Here is a 17,536-nt window from a genome sequence, read left to right as displayed (position 1 = left end):
TGTTCATTGGACAAAATTAAAACATTATTTGACACCGTGTGTGGGATACAGCTCTAATCCATACAGTGTATGGAAACGAGGCTGGTACTTTCAATTGCACAGCACACATCTCAGTAATAACAGGGGATGAGGCATACAATTTCAAGGAACACCCACAATGAAAATTATTCTTTCCAAACAGAGAATTGTTTTGGAATAAGTTAGGTTAATTGGCATCATGGGAATTCTCTCAAGGAAACAGAGCCCTTCAATCCTTGCATGTGCAAGTAAGATGATCAAGCATTAACCTCTTTCCCTTTTCAATTTTTCACATCTAATTTACTCTATCCACAACAAAATTAACTTCTGTAGATTCAGATGCAGGTAGGAAAGGGGACAGTTCTTTGCCAGCTTAACATACAGCCTGAAAGAATGATTTGTTAGATGAGGTTATTTGCTCATCTAGAACAAAGAAACCCATTATGGATATTTGGGATTATTCTACTTTTGAGAGTGAATTACAGGTACTTTATTAGTAAGGTCAATTATTTTACAATTTAAAGAGTTAGAAATTCCCTACAACAAGCTTTCCATATCCCCGTATTAGAGGCCTATGTTTTTATGTTCCATTTTCATTTTAATCCTCTCTGACTTCAAGATACCTGGATTTTGACCTTTTATATGCTAAACCCAAGTATAGTTATGCTTTAATCATATTTTCCCCCCTTTACCCCTTTAAATGTGCATTTCCTAGGAGGAATACGTGTGTGTGTGTGTATCATTCAAACAGTCTTTAATTGTGGTTACCATTTTCATGAATTAGCAATTACAACTGGCGTAGAGTGAGCCTTCTTCATTACATTACCACAATTGATATTTTCCTGTAATTTACAACCTTTCACCAGAACCCATGAAATATCCTATGTTGCTAATGTACTGAGTTTCAAAATTTGCACTTTAAAACTATGAGAAAGAAGGTAGAAATTTTGGAAACACCATGTGTAAAAATGCTTATGTTTAATAGAAAAAATTTGCAATATTCTTCCAAGTATTGACCCACTGAAAGGTAGAAATGAAAGGAACCTCAGATATTAATGATCCTCTCATTTTACAGGTAAAAATTGAGGCTCCTGTGATGAAATGACTGGCTTACAGGCACAAAGAACGTTCATAGCAGAGCCGGTACTAGAAGTCAGTATTCTACCCTATATCTGCGCTTCCACCCTTGCCTCTCCAAGTCTACTCTCAGCGTGGCCACTATAGATCCTGTTTAAGAAGTTTGGGCCGGGGCCCCGCGTGGTGGCTCACTCCTGCAATTCCAGCACTTTGGGAGGCCGAGGTGGGCGAATCACCTGAGGTCAGGAATTCGAGACCAGCCTGGCCAATATGATGAAACCCTGTCTCTACTAAAAATACAAAAAATAGCTGGGCGTAGTAGCGGGTGCCTGTAATCCCAGCTACTTGGGAGGCTGAGGCAGGAGAATCGCTTGAACTCGGGAGGCAGAGGTTGTATAAGTCGAGATTGTGCCACTGCACTCCAGCATGGGCGACAGAGCAAGACTCCATCTCAGAAAACTAAATAAATAAAATAAAAATTAAAAAATAACAAAAATTAAAAAGTTTAAGTCAGATCATGTCACTCCAGTTCAAAACTCTCCAATGCTTCCCCATCTTACTCAGTATAGAAGCCAAAGATCATAGCAGATCCTATACACTTTGTGCTCCTACCAACACAGGATGCTCAACTCTGCAATCTTATCACCTACAACTACTTTCCTTTTCCTTCTCTGAGTTCCAGGCTGGGCTTCTCCCTCACCACCCCAAGTACTGTCCACTTCGAGGTCATGGTATATCTTCACCTTGATCAAGGTTTGAAAATTTACTTCCCTGTTTTCCTGCACATTCAAGACATTATCTTGTCATTAACTAAAACCTGAAACCTCACTACATGTTGAGTTACTGCAGCTTTTAAAATTTTAAACAGAGCAATGATGATCGTACAGAAAGACGATGCACCTATTGGTCAATGAGGCAAGGTACCCACCCAAACCCTGCATTGGGAGATGCTGACTGGGTTTCCGTATTACTACAAAGGGAAAAATAATCAAAAGAAAGCAAAGTATGCCCCACAATTTCTGAGCCAGGACCAGCAAGGAGTCATCCAATGCCTGATCACACGGAACCCTTATCTTTTCCGTAATTCTCTTGGAGATTTGCACTACTTTCCATTCCTCAGAATTGTAGAGCAAGAAAGGACCTAAGGTATTATTATTATTAGTTTATTTTTAATTAATTAATTAATTAATTAATTTTGCGACGAAGTCTTGCACTGTTGCCCGGGCTGGAGTGCAATGGTGTGATCTTGGCTCACTGCAATCTCTGTCTCCTGGGTTCAAGTGATTCTTCTGCCTCAGCCTCCTGAGTAGCTGGGATTACAGGTACCCATCACCACGCTCAGCTAATTTTTTGCATTTTTAGTAGAGACAAAGTTTCACTATGTTGGCCAGGCTGGTCTCCAACTCCTGATCTTGTAATCCGCCTGCCTCAGTCTCCCAAAGCACTGGGATTACAGGTGTGAGCCACCACGCCTGGCTGACCTAAGGTATTATTTAGCCTAGTCCTTTGATTTCATAAGTGAGGTCATCACTATCCCAGAAGAGATGATGCCATCACTGTGTGGCAAAACTGATATCATATGGTCAGCAAGTGAGTGATATGGCTTTGCCATGGTTAGTTCTCACACATCCAACTGAGGTGGAATATTACAGGAATGCAACCCATTAGAGATCAAAGGCTCTGACAATTGATGCTGTCACCTAAGTTTTATTTAGTAGTCCCTCCAATAACTAATTCTTCTCAAGGGAAAAAGCTCACCTAGACATGCCCAGAAGGGTTTTCGATTTTTGTTTGCCTGCTTGTTTGTTTATTTGCCCAGAACTCTTATATGTATTAACATTTAATCAAAGTCAAAATCTTAAGGAAAATAAAACACTCTCCTTGGACAAGGAGACATTGTCTGTAGTTTGCAATTAAAGCATTTATGCAATTAAAGAACTATGTCAATGACAGGGTAAAGCGTTTTGGTGCAGCAAGCATAAGATCAGCCCCAGGGTGAGGCACACAGACACCTCGGGTGTAAATACATTATTAACGTCACGGAGTCATCTGATCTTCCAAATCCCTGGAGATTTAAACAGAAGCTTTAAAGGTGATACATAGAAAAATCACGGACAGGGTAAGAGAATGAACTATGGGACTTTTTCAACCTCGGGTCACAGGCTTGAGTCCAGTCTAGAGTAGTAATTGATAACTTATGACAGATGTTTGGTGACCTGTGTGTGGAGGGATGTTGGTTCAAGTTTTGTTTCACTTTTCCTGAACATATGTGTTCACAGCCATCCAGAAAGATATTTGCAGTTACGGGAGCCTCATCACCACGTCTTTCCTAGAAAGCCTAAGAATCTAATGGGAATTAAATTTCGTTATTTCTATCCTCTTAAGACTAGCACTTTCCCCTCCCCCCACCACAATCTTAAGCATTTTTTCACTCACACACACAATTCATTTTTTTCTTAAAGGAATTCTTCTGAACACTTTGAAACTGTGGGCTAAGGTTTCTTATCAGTCATGTTTCCCTATCTAGAAAAGCCTGAGGACAGATGCCATTTTATGAAAGTTTGTGATCTGTTTGGATCAAAGTCAGGTTAGAATAAGAGGGTGGTTTAGAAACAGCTTATTAGGACCAAATAGTGTGGCAGAAATCATAATTACTCTTGCACCAACCTAAAAGTAAATAATTTAGCTTTTTTTTTTTAAAAGACACAGTCTCTTCAGTCACCCAGGCTGGAGTGCAGTGGCATGATCTCGACTCATTGCAACCTCCGTCTCCCGGATTCAAACAATTCTACTGCCTCAGCCTCCCGAGTAGCTGGGATTACAGGCATGCACGATTATGCCTGGCTAATTTTTGTATTTTTATTAGAGATGGGGTTTCACTATGTTGGCCAGGCTGATTGAGCACTCCTTACTTCAGGTGATCCACCAGCCTCAGCCTCCCAAAGTGCTGGGATTACAGATGCCAGTCAATGCAGGGGATTTTTTTTTTTTTTTTGAGATGGAGTCTCGCTCTGTCACCAGGCTGGAGTGCTGTGGCGTGATCTCGGCTCACTGCAACCTCCGCCTCCTGGGTTCAAGCGATTCTCCTGCCTCAGCCTCCCGAGTAGCTGGGACTATAGGTGCGTATCACAATACCCAGCTAATTTTTGTATTATTATTATTATTTTTAGTAGAGATAGGGTTTCACCATGTTGGCCAGGATGGTCTCAATCTCTTGACCTGCTTGGCCTCCCAAAGTGCTGGGATTACAGGTGTGAGCCACCACACCTGGCCAATTTAGCTATTCTTAAAGAGAAAGTCACATTATTCAATATTTGCATGTTTAAAAGAAACACTCTTTCCACAAGAATTTTTGTGGGCATATATAAAACTGTAAGATATTTTTAAATGCTTTATTTTTGTGTTAAGCTTCAGTTTACTGGATTTAGTTCTATAATCAGATTAAATTATTTCAACTGCTAGCAATGATGGAATTAGTTTAGATCATATTCATTGACATTCTCTTTTTTTTGTTATCCTGCTACCTAGAGGTATGATAGAGTAATTAGCACATATTTTATCTTAAACTAGTTGATATTTTTAATAGATTTTCTGTAAGTTGAAGTTGAGGACTGAGGAATTGCATAATATTTTAAGTGAGTGAATAGACGAACTTTAAGATGTATATGACATATATAGATAGAGTAAAATGGAAATTCTTTAGATAAAGGATTCCAATTTGACCTCCCTTCTGATGGTAATTCCTGAGTGCAACTTTGACTGTATGGATTGTCAGCTGGAACCACAAGGTCATGCTGGATAGAAACTTACGTGATTTAGAAAAAGCTTTTCTCATGATAACACATTATAAAATGGTCTTGATAAATAGCATCTTATTTTTCAAAACATATTTGACTGAAAGGTCCAAAGACAATTTTAATTTCTAGACAATGATCTAGTTTTTAAAACACTTTGGATTATGTCCTCAGTTCTGGGCACTTTGATTTGTAATAGTTCAACATAATTATAGACTTTAAAATTAAATATCAGTTGATGACTACTATCAACAAATACCTTAAAATGTATTGTAGAAATTGACAACATATTTGTTGTACATACTTATTGCATATAAATATTATATACTATATAAAATAAATTTATGTATATACTTATAAAAGTGCAAAGATGAAAGAAGTCTGTTAAAAGCCTTATGCTACATAAACAAACTTCCAAAGTTGATCATAGAAAGGTAGACACAAAACAAAGAGCAAATTTGTTTGGTATTTAGACTTTATATAAAATATTGAATCAAGGTGATAGAAGGAGGGTCTATTGTAGCCTGAGGTTTGAGAGATAGGTAGTTGGGGCTTTTTCATTTATATTCTTTTTTTTTTTTTTTTTTGAGATGGACTCTTGCTCTGTCACCAGGTTGGAGTGCAGTGGCATGATTTCAGCTCACTGCACCCTCTGCCTCCCAGGTTCAAGTGATTCTCCTACCTCAGCCTCCTGAGTAGGTGGGACTACAGGTGTGCACCCCCACACCCAGCTAATTTTTGTATTTTTAGTAGAGACGGGGATTCACCATATTGGCCAGGATGGTCTTGATCTCTTGACTTCATGATCTGCCGGCCTAGGCCTCCCAAAGTGCTGGGATTACAGGCATGAGCCACTATGAGCGGCTCCACTTACATGTTCTTGCACCTGATCTTCAGCACATTTCACTGATAATGTCTACCATCTACTGTTGCTGTTATTTAACTTTAAAATCTTTTAAACTTCTCTCTTCTCTGATTTCATGGCACGTTTTACTGATCTGCTTTTTATTTTTTGAGATGGAATCTGACTCTGTCACCCAGGCTCGAGTGCAGTGGCGTGGCATGATCTCAGCTCACTGCAACCTCCGCTTCCAGGGTTCAAGTGATTCTCCTGCCTCAGCCTCGCAAGTAGCTGGGATTATGGGCACCTACCACCACGCCCGGCTAATTTTTATATTTTTAATAGAGGCAGGGTTTCACCATGTCAGCCAGGCTGGTCTTGAACTCCTGACCTCAAATGGTCCTCCTGGCTTGGCCTCCCAAATTGCTGGGATTATAGGTGTGAGCAACCACGCCTGGCCTGATCTGCTTTTCAAAATAATAATAATAATATTAATTTCTTGAGAAATATACTCTCTGTAATATCCATTACATATTAATTTCATAGCAGCTTTACCCAATTGCCTCCCTCCCAACCGACATTCTAAATCTGTGCTGTGAGCCATAGTTGCTAGTGGGCAAAAATATGTGCCTTCTTACTTTTCAGTCCCAGTATATTTCCTTTGCAAATCCTACAATTTATTAACTCTGTGGCAGATTGACACAAACCGTGTTCCAAAATAAACACAAAAAAGACCGACGTTACTATAATATCCAGGTTGAGAAAAACTACTATGAAAGCAAGGAAATGCTGCTGAAAGGTTGCTGTAGTTCTTAGGGGTTGGCTGCTTTGTGCTTAGTCATCATTAGTCATGTGCTTCGAGAAACTCCAGAGCTGGGGGCTCTGCAGAGTGAGGTGCGCAGCAATACCCTATAATTAATGTCAAAAGTTGATGCTGTCAAAAGATGTTGTTTTTCTCTAGTAACACATTTAAATAAAAATATATATCCTAGGTTTATATTTCTGAGGTAAAGGAAGCCACTCCACATGCATCAATAACTTTGTTTCCATGGGATTGCCATATTATTTTGGTGCGAATGCTAACACTATCATGAGTTTTCCATAAGTTATTCAGACACATTTTATTTTATTTATTATTTTTTTATTTTTATTTTTTTTGAGATGAGGTCTGACTCTGTCACCCAGGCTGGAGTGTGGTGGCAAAGTCATAGCTCACTGTGACCTTGAACTCCTGGGCTCAAAGGGATCCTCTCGCCTGAGCCTCCCCAGTAGCTGAGACTATAGGTGTGTACCATCACACCGGGCTAATGCTTAAGTTTTTGGTAGAGATGGGGTGTTGCTATGTTGACAAGGCTGGTCTTGAACTCCTGGCCTTAAGCGATTTTCCTGCCTCAGCCTCCCAAAATGCTAGGATTGGAAGTGAGCCACCACAATTGACTTTAGGAGGGACTGTTTCAACCCCAGGGTGTATTGCTAGCAGTGGTCACTGGAGCTTGTGAGTCATGCATAGTTTCTTTCCTCCCCTCCTTTTTATGTTAGTATAATAGATGATGGTTAACAGCTTACAAAGCACTTCACATTTATGTGTGATTGTGCATGCAAAATATTAGGTGTGACCTTTTATTGTCTCTATTTAACAGATGAAGAAAGTGAGCCTAGAGAGGCTAAACAACTGGTCCAAGGCCAAACAACCAGTAAGGCTTGGTAGGAACAGTGATCAGAACCCAGGTGTCTATCTGTGACTCTGGATGCTGGGCTCTCAGCGTCCTTATTGAGCATGCTGACACCAACCATCACCAATCTTGTTTACTTAACATGCTCTGCAGTCTCTCCTCTCATGCAGTGCCACTCATCAGAGGAATATAGCAGTATTCAGCAGCATAGCGTCCTGGTTGAGAGCACAGTGTCAGAAAAACTGCATTTAAAATCTGTCTGTGGTACTTGCTAGCTGTGGTATCAGGGCAGTTTCCTTAACATCTGGGCCTCAGTCCCTTCATCTATGAAAAGGGATATTAACACCTACCTGACAGGGATTCCAGAAGTGATCTATGTAATGACTGTGAAAGTAAGGGCTTAAAAAGTGGTGGTTATGATTAATAAGAAAGAAGAAGAGAGTTTCTGCTTACATCATGACTTGCTTGAAGACTACAGTATTAAACTTTATTGTATACTTGAAATTTGCTAAGAGAATAGATTTCTTAAGTGTTCTCATCACACACACACACACACACACATACGCACACACACACTACTGTAGTATCAGGAAACAATCAATTATTTTTAAAAGGGAATTTTGTACCAAAGGGAATTCTATGCCATTTAGAGATAGTTTTGTGAAGTTTGATATTTTCTTTTTATGAGGTAATATAGCCACTGGAAAACAATGATAACTGATATCACCAATAGATTTTCTTATTTTTTCTAGTCAGAGATGGTCTCTAGAAGATGGTAGACATCTCACTTAGAGAGACGCCCTTTAAAGTGGCAAACTTGGCTGGGCGCGGTGGCTCACGCCTGTAATCCCAGCACTTTGGGACGCCAAGGCGGGCAGATCAGGAGGTCAGGAGATCGAGACCATTCTGGCCAACACAGTGAAACCTCGTCTCTACTAAAAATACAAAACATTAGCCGGGCGTGGTGGCGGGCGCCTGTAGTCCCAGCTACTCGGGAGGCTGAGGCAGGAGAATGGCGTGAACCCGGGAGGCGGAGCTTGCAGTGAGCTGAGATCCGGCCACTGCACTCCAGCCTGGGCGACAGAGCGAGACTCCGCCAAAAAAAAAAAAAAAAAGATGGCAAACTTTTTCTAGGGTCCAGATTTCTTGGTTTTTCACTTGTTTTAAGTGATTACCATGAGATTTCTCAGATTTATAGCTTCTATTTCCTTTGCCCTTCAAATCTTAGGTAAATATAAAGATATTAATGTAAAAACTTTCCTCACCTCTGCTGTAACTGGCGGGACCTAAAATTTAAGAGAAGGCAGGACTTTCTTTACTCAACTGGAGAAACGTTGCATCTGCCACGCCAGTTTCTGCTTCAGTAAAAAATATGGCGGAAAGTAATATATAGATTAAACTGCCTTAAACTGGCATAACCACATAAATGCTCATTTACACTTGTTAATAGGTTTTATCAATAGAATAGCAATTTCAAAAATAATGAAAGAATACCAGGAGCAAAAACTAACTCAACCAAATGGAAAATTACACGGAGGTTATTTCACATTATTAAGGGACTTTTGGCTTTATGAAAAATAATTTTTCTTTGTGGGCATTTATACATTTAAAATGAGATTAAACTTATATAAAAATTGAAAATGACATTTTTCACAGAGTACAGAGCATTGTGATATAAAGGATCAGCAACACTTAATAAAATAAAAATAGTTGGATTCAAAGCCATGTTATTACTACCTTGATATTAGAAAAAACTGCAGTCAAAAACTTTATTACAAGAGGCCAAGCGTGGTGGAATCCTAGCATTTTGGGAGGCCGAGGCAGGTGCATCACTTGAGTCCGGGAGTTCAAGACCAGCCTGGGCAACATGAGGAAACCCCGTCTCTACTAAAAATACAAAAATTAGTCAGGCATGGTGGCACATGCCTGTAATCCCAGCTACTCAGAAGGCTGAGGCAGGAGAATCTCTTGAACCTAGGAGGTTACAGTGAGCCGAGATCACACCACTGTACTCCAGCCTGGGCAACAGAGCAAGACTCTGTCCCAAAAAATAAACAAACACACACAAAAAAACCCAAATAAAAACATCTTTATTTGTAATTTGCATTTTGTTTATATTTTTACATGACATAAATGGTTTGTAACCAGAATTTTAAACTATTAAAAAAAGAAGTTGCCTAAAAATTTTTATTTTGGGGAAGACAATTTCTACCACTTTTTGACTGAGTTTATTTATTGTTTATTTCCACCACTATAGCAACTCTCTTTTAGATGAGGCCTAATGACTTCTGACCAGTAATCCGATTAAGTCAAAAAGTTCAAAAATGTCATTCAGTATACAAAAATATGCCACAATGGTGATTCTTCTACTATAATGTTTAACAAATATAATCTGTTGCTTTCTTTCTATTAACACAGGCTTTATTCTAACCTAACGCGTACTTAAAAGCAGAGTTCTCAGCAGTTTTTCTGGGGAAGCATTTGTTACATGATCTAATAATCACCATATGTGTATGTGTGTATAATGTGTATGCATGCTGTGTTACCAATACTACTTTTGAAAAATAAATTGCTTCTCAATCTTCTTTGACTCATTTCACTCAAGCAAAAACACACTAATGCTTCATGGGTTACCTTACGGTTGCAAGTCAAAGAAAAAAATGTAAAAATTTAGGTTTCACAAAGTTCAGAGAAATGGAACATCAGCCTCCATGGTTGATGAGGACTTAGATTTCACTAAATTTTTGATACTCATTATTATGTTTGTGATTTACAAGCCTGTGAAACCAGAGGCTGCCCCATCAGGGCTTGCCCTGGTGGACCCTGCATCCTTCTCCACATGCTCCTGTGACTCCCGGGCACCGGGACTGCTGTCTCTCAAGAGCTCCACCTCAATTGGCTCAGTCACCCAGACAATTAGCAGCTTTCAGCCTCATGTCCTCTCCTCCCCTGGTAAAAGGACTGCTTCTAAAAGCATCTTTTGAAATGAGGATCCAAGTAGATAGAGAGGGACAGGAGTCCAGTGACACTTGTTCCAATGATAGACAAGCCTTTCAGCTGTGTCTGCTGTGTGCTGCCAGCCGAGGGCTGCTGAGGGTGTGAACCTCTTTGTCCTCTGACCACTTGCAAGAACTAAGTGGCAGAGAATGGTGTTTGCTAGTTTCCTTGAGGGGCCACCCTGTCAAGTGACAGGTGCGGGCATGTCCTTCCTTTAACACACATGCAAAGCTAAGGCTGACTCTCCCATTCTTGGCAGCCAGGGGCGCTTTGGTGAAATTACACTAGAGTATCTTCTGGTGGCCTTGTCGCTTTTAACAAGGGTTTACATATATAATCACAATCCACATGTTTTAAGAACAAGAATAATAGCAATTTCACCAACTAGCTGAGCACCAGATTCCAAAATGGAATAAAAACAGAAAAAGATTAATGGGTAAAGCCATTTCCCAGTTAGAATTAACTTGAGATTTTTAAATACCATTTTTTTTTTCAAATGGTATTTCGTATCCTTTATATCAAGCATCTTACATGTTGCCAGAATTAACCCAATTCCTCACTCAAATTGGATAAGATATATATATAAACTAAGTAAATGAGAAAAGGTACAGGGCAAATGACAACTGGTGTCCAACCACCTGCTCTTAGTTGTTAAGTCAGGAATAGGACTTGGGTGTAGGCTTGGCAGAGAAAATATGTCTCATTCAATGTGTAACTGACCCAGAAGTTTGGCTCGGTCTCTATCAGTGGTTTTCAAATTGGCTACATGTCGAGATTACCTGGGAAAGCTTTAAAAACATATTGATGCCTGGGTGCCAACCCCAGATATTCTGACTGACTATTTTGGGGTACAAGAAGTTGGTTTTTTTCTTTTTTTTTTTTTTTTGAAATGGAGTCTCACTCCATTGCCCAGGCTGGAGTGCAGTGGCATGATCTGGGCTCACTGCAACTTCCGCCTCCCAGGTTCAAGTGATTCTCCTGCCTCAGCCTCTGGAGTAGCTGGGACTACAGGCACATGCCACCATGCCCGGCTATTTTTTTTTTTTTTTTTTTTGTAATTTTATTAAAGACATGGTTTCACCATATTGGCCAGGTTGGTCTGGAACTTCTGACCTCAAGTAATCCTCCTGCCTTGGCCTCCCAAAGTGTTGGAATTACAGGCATGAGACAGCGCACCCAGCTTGGCTATAAGAATTTTTGAAAGCTTCTGGGTGATCGTACTGTGAAGCCATTCTTGAGAGCCATTAGTCTGTCACTGCCAAGGACTTTACACAGACAAAACTGGTTCTAGTACTTGCCAGAAGCTCTGATTTCAGAGCTCAGATATAAGCTCAATTTAAAGATTTCAAATCACCGAGTATCTTAAAGAAGTGTTTCTTTCGGGAGATAGTAAAATTTTTGTAATTTTTGCCCTTTGGAATAAAACGATAACAACAGAATAACAATGCTGCATGTGCACATGCACACACACAGCCACACACACAATGAAAGTTTTAAAGTTTGTTCATCAATTTGACACGTGGCCCATTCTTCACAGTGCCAGTATTAGTGATTGGCTTGTAGAGTACACTATCATCAAAGACGTATCAAATCACTACATATTTTTAAAACATATTCCTGACTTACTCTTTAATCTCAATGCTACAACTTTTTTTTCTGTAGCAAAAAGAAGTTAATTATTTAGCTTGTGCTTTGCATTTTTTGCAGATTAACTTTTTCTCTGGAATTATAGACAGTTTAGCCCCCAGGGTACTACAATCTCCTACAATTTACACAGCACGATCTTGGTGTTTAAAAAAAAGACATCATCTTTTTAGCTTCAGTCAGGACCCATTTAGGAAGAGTTGTTCAAGTTCCCTTATGATTGGCTCTTGGCTGATGGCATCCCTCTCAAGCAGTTGTAAGAATCAGGGTTGGTAGAGGTTTAAAGAGATAAGCAAGTCCGACTGTTCGCCACAAAAAGGTCAGCCTTTACCATGTGACAGAAATCACTCCCAATTAATTTACATTAGCAGACAAGGAATGCCAGATTTTTTTTTTATAGCCAGCAATATATTTTAGAAACTCTTATAATCAGCAATTCCTCCTTATGTCTGACTTAACATATTCCTCTTGGTCATCAATTAATGTAATCATGAAGGGGTTCTGCACTGTGGTGTTTATTATTCTCAATTTCAAACATGTGGAGGCTGGGTTTAGTATGTATTACCAATTCTGTGATTTGAGTGTTGCAATTAATACTTCAGTCTGTTAAATAGCTTTATGCCCTCTCTTAGGATTTTAAAACTGAAAAAATAGAGAAGAGTTGATATGTATGATAATTTTTGAAAATTCATAAAGTATAAGCATTACTTATGCAAAATGATTATTGACAAACACAGAATCCTGTCATAAATATATGATAACTTTCATATATTAAAGAAGCCAAAAATAGCTGTGAAAACTCTTTTACATTACAAGTATCTGAGGGGCAACCACCAAAATCAGTGCTATGATCAACTCATAAATGTGATGGTATTTGCCCCATCATACTGACAGTGGCCTTGTTTAACTCTTCCAATCAGGGAGTTCCATAGACACTGAGATAAAGGCCACCTGCAGCATAACCTGCTTGAAGTAAGAAGGATGTGATCTCATTACTCACTATACACACTCTGATATCCATGTGATACATTCCTATCTTGTGGGCATAACTAGTGCTAAAACACCAAAGGAATTTAAAATATTGCACCTTAAAATATGTCATATCAGTCGCTAGAATAATAGATTTTGAAGTATATTTTAGGCCCCTAAAACTCGGGAGCTCTTCTGGAAAAGGAGGTCCAAATTCTGCAAGTTTTCTTGCAAATTTGGCCAAGTTGTGCAGAATTCCTAGAAGACTGCCAAACACACATACTCAGAACCAAGGCACTGTTATATCCTTGCTTGTACAATTTTATTGCATGATGAAACATCTCCATGTCAGAGCTGAATATTCTAATGAATCATCAGATATCCCTATGAAGGGTATAAATTGAAATAGGGATGCTGAAGGAACACTGATTTAAAAGGCAGTCAAATTGAGGTAGAAACAAGAACATCAGTTCTTGTTATAAAACCATTTTCCAGTATTCTGAGCCCTCCTTACATCTACATTATATCATACATATCTTTTTAGTACTAACATTTTTACTCAAAGCACATTTGAAAACTATTGTTAATATTAATATTCTCTCAAATAATTAATATTATTCTCAAATATCTGAAAATATTTTTAAAGCTAATTGGCAATATGTATTATGGTTATAATCTTCAACTCAGTAATGCCCTTCCTGTAAATGAATATCAAGGAAGTCATCCATGACCAGATTAAGTAAAATGTATACGAATAATAAATAACATTATTTACAATGGTAAAAAGTAAAGACTGGAGTCATCTTAACTCTCACACAATAAGAAAATGAAATAGCAGGAATATATCTGTATTTTTCCTGACTTGTTTCTTCTGATTTGGGTCTTCTTACCACTGAGCACAGCACAACAAAGCAAGAAAGAGCTCATTTCTATGTGAGTAGAAGACTATAAATCCTCCTTTAGGTTTTTTTTTTTTTTTCAGTTAAGAAATGAAAAGGATAACCAGTTCTTCCCAAATCATATTGTTACTTTGTTTCACTCTAAAATAGGCATGAGCTATTACATGTGTCTTAATTTTAGAATGTCATAATTTGCTTTATAGTTTAGTACTGCTAATGTACTGTGTTACTCTTGTGAAACAAACTTGACAATAATTTTGTTTACATACCTAGGTTATTTAACATGAGAATTCAAGTTAGAGAAGTGAAAAAGAGGGCAATATATGTTATATAGATGGCTAATTATAGAAATATTTGACTTACCTGTAAAAACATTGTACAAGGAAGTCATAGTATAAGTAGTATTTTTATGAGACAGACTCAAAAACAGAGATGGTGAAAGAATGATTTGCAATTGCCAAAATAACCAAAAGACCTCTTTGCTTCTACTAGCAAATGGATGTACAATCCTGTGCTATGCCCATTAAACAATATTTAAACAAATACTTTATAAAGCCAAAGATTCCTTTAAATGTGTCAATTACATGGGGAAAGCATGTCAGATATCAATTCTATTGCATTGCACGATAGTCAACAAATAACAGAAATTTAATGTCACTGTCCTAATTCAGGTGCCGTAATTATTGTTTCCTTATGTGGTCGCCTTATTTTCTCCTGCAAGATTCTTTCTTTTATTACAAAGAAATACCTTCAGTGAGGAAGGTAACACTAAAATAAAATTAACATAGCCAGCACAAAAATAAATAAAATTTAAAAAGCCAACCTTTATTCCACTTTGAACAAGTTTGTGAATGTCCAAATAAGGCTCCTTGAAAATTTCTCCTTCAGGGGTAAGTATCTTCACATAACCTTCTTTTTCCAGAATGAAGAGACGGTGCGAGCCATCCCCACTATGCAGGGCACCAACGGGCTGCCGCAGCCCACTCACAACCTCCTGAATACAGAAGCAGTTGTGTTTGTGCTTTCTAAACAAATTAAAGAAAACCAGTAAGCTTTTCTTGAGATGAAGGAGATAAGGGATGCACTTGGCATCCTTTTCAAACTCTATTTCCTCTAGGAATCATGGTTTTGAGAACCATGCAGTGCTGCTAACCCAAGGGTTACAATATAATTCTTTTAAGTGGTTCTTTTAAATTCTTTCAATGGCAAACAACAGAACAGCCTTCTATCAGAAAGTAAAATAAGAGAATCAAAACATGTATATATTTTTAGAAGTCATAATCTCATTGTTTCATCTTTCAGTGACTATAATTAAAATCAGTTTTACTCACAATAAATAAACCTTATGGAAGGCATGTAGAGAGAAAGTTCTAAGATCTATTTAGAAAAATCTGATTTGCCAATAGTAATTGAGCTGAACATTTTCACAGTGCCATAGGCTAACAACAATCATAAAATTCAGGCTTAAAACTATACCCATAAAATTCACATGAGTCATAGAGAAGCCAAGCTCATAATGTAAGATTAGTAGTCTAAGTATTAAAAGCATTTAAGTTAGAATTTTAGAGGAACAAACTACCACAAAGAAAAAAATAAAGCATCTGGAGGATATAGCTGCTGAACATAAGCACAGACAGTTGATTCACTGTCAAAACCACAAGATTTGTCAGTTGGGTTTTTTTAAAGATTAAAGAGCATTTATCTTTATGAACCTGCTGATCTCTTCCACTTTGTCATATTCTTCCATCTGGTCCAAGTAGTTAGATGCTGGTCCTCTGACTTGTTTTCTTGGAAAATCTGGAAAGCACAACCCACCATCTTTTCTTGCATAGTAAAAGCAAAACTCATCCGCAGTTGTTTGAAGGAAACCTTTAAAAAACATAAAAACAGTCATTAGAAACACTTAGTGTCATAGTAAAACCACCTTATTTGAAAGATATAAGATGAGGAAAACAATTTTTAGAAACTAGATGGATATTTTAGGGAGAACCTAGACTGAAATAAAAACACGCCTGTAATCCCAGCACTTTGGGAGGCTGAGGCGGGAGGATCACCTGAGGTCAGTAGTTTGAGACCAGCCTGGCCAACATGGTGAAACCCCGTCTCTACTAAAAATATAAAAATTAGCTGGGCATAGTGGCATGCACCTGTACTCCCAGCTATTCGGGAGGCTGAGGCAGGAGAATCACTTGAACTGGGAGGTGGAGGTTGCAGTGAACTGAGATCATGCCACTGTACTCTAGCTTGGGCCACAGAGTGAGACGCTATCCAAATAAATAAATACATACATACATAAATACATACATACATACTAAATAAAAAGAAGGAAAAAAATCAGGGATTGGGATTCCTATTTGTGTTTTAAACTAAATTTTAAAATTGTGGTTAAAGTGAAATAATATTGTATTGGGTATTAAAAGGCTCCTGTGAGGTACAAATAAGACAAACTCAGCATTTATCTTGCTATTGCATTGATGTCTTTTCAAGATTCTCTAGCTACTGTACGTCGTACCTGTGAGCTTATCTCATCATCAGTATTTAGCATTTTTTCCTGCAATACTAAATAACTTCCTCAGATGAACAAACAAGAATCAGGAAGGAGACAGTCCATCAGGTGCCAGTTTTGGTCATTTTACAAATCTTAGTGTATTGCCACTTAGATAAGATTGAATAATAAATCTGATGAATAACACAAGGTCATTATATACTATAATAAACAACTGACGCACTGTGTAATGATCAAGCAATGAATTGATGCTTATAACAGAACCTCCATATTCAAATATGTTTTTCCTGCACTTCACTTATAGGAGATAATGATTAATTTGTAATAGAAAAATTATATTTAAAATATTCCTTCAATCGTCTCAAACAGAAAAGCTGACATATCAACAAGTCAAAACAAAAATAACAACAGAGTTACTTAATAGGATCTAAAAGAAAGATGTTTTTTCTTTTCTTATGCATTAAATATTTTATTATATAAAGACAGCTATCTTTGAATATGAAATAAAAGAACTTTATGGCAAAAAAGTTTTGATATTACCTTTACAATTTGAGTTAATAAGGTGTTACCTTTCTGGGACATATTAGAAAGACTCACTTCCACATTCTAATGATTTCTGCTCTCAAAATACGATGGTGCTGCCAGAGTCAGCCTTATATGTGGAACTAAATTGTTGCTTCTGGTCTTATACTTTATATCATGTATCTAAAGTTTTTATTTTTATATAACAAATTAGATTTTCATACCTCATCAATTTTGTGATAAACATACTGAGTAGCTCAGTAGAAATTTAGGAGTTGTATAACAAATTCAGATTTAGCAAGGATTTCTAAGAATTTGGAATCAGCCAAGTGAGACTCATCAATGGTGCATAAAAGACACCACAAGTTTACTTTCTGTGTGCTTGACCTAGGACCCCTCAAACCTAACACTTATCTTAGAATGTGAAGGTCCCAAATGGTTGTAAAGCTTGAAGTACATTTTGACCTAACTTTTGAGTGAAATGTCTCACCCTGAACTTTCTGAGAGAGACTCTTCACTGCCAATTTCTGACTAGGCTATTGGAAAGGATCTTGTCTTGGCAACCAGGCAAGTAAGAGCAGATGTCCTTGGGAGTG

The 17,536-nt window shown here is 38.0% G+C and overlaps 1 protein-coding gene across 1 annotated transcript in view; it reads right to left on the bottom strand.

The window, feature by feature from the left end:
- HHIP (hedgehog interacting protein) overlaps nucleotides 1-17,536 on the bottom strand; it is a 93,227-nt gene that overhangs the window by 64,580 nt on the left and 11,111 nt on the right. The window contains exons 3-4 of the mRNA XM_025386575.1: nucleotides 15,625-15,781; nucleotides 14,736-14,937 (exon numbers count right to left, since the gene is read on the bottom strand). Of these exons, the coding sequence (XP_025242360.1) occupies nucleotides 14,736-14,937; nucleotides 15,625-15,781 (359 nt within the window). The remainder of the gene's footprint in view (nucleotides 1-14,735; nucleotides 14,938-15,624; nucleotides 15,782-17,536) is intronic.

The sequence above is a fragment of the Theropithecus gelada genome, chromosome 5, assembly GCF_003255815.1.
Source record: "Theropithecus gelada isolate Dixy chromosome 5, Tgel_1.0, whole genome shotgun sequence".
In the NCBI taxonomy this organism is placed as follows: Eukaryota; Metazoa; Chordata; class Mammalia; order Primates; family Cercopithecidae; genus Theropithecus; species Theropithecus gelada.
The sequence above is the reverse complement of the archived record's forward strand: the minus strand, read 5'-3'. Positions and strand labels throughout refer to the sequence as shown.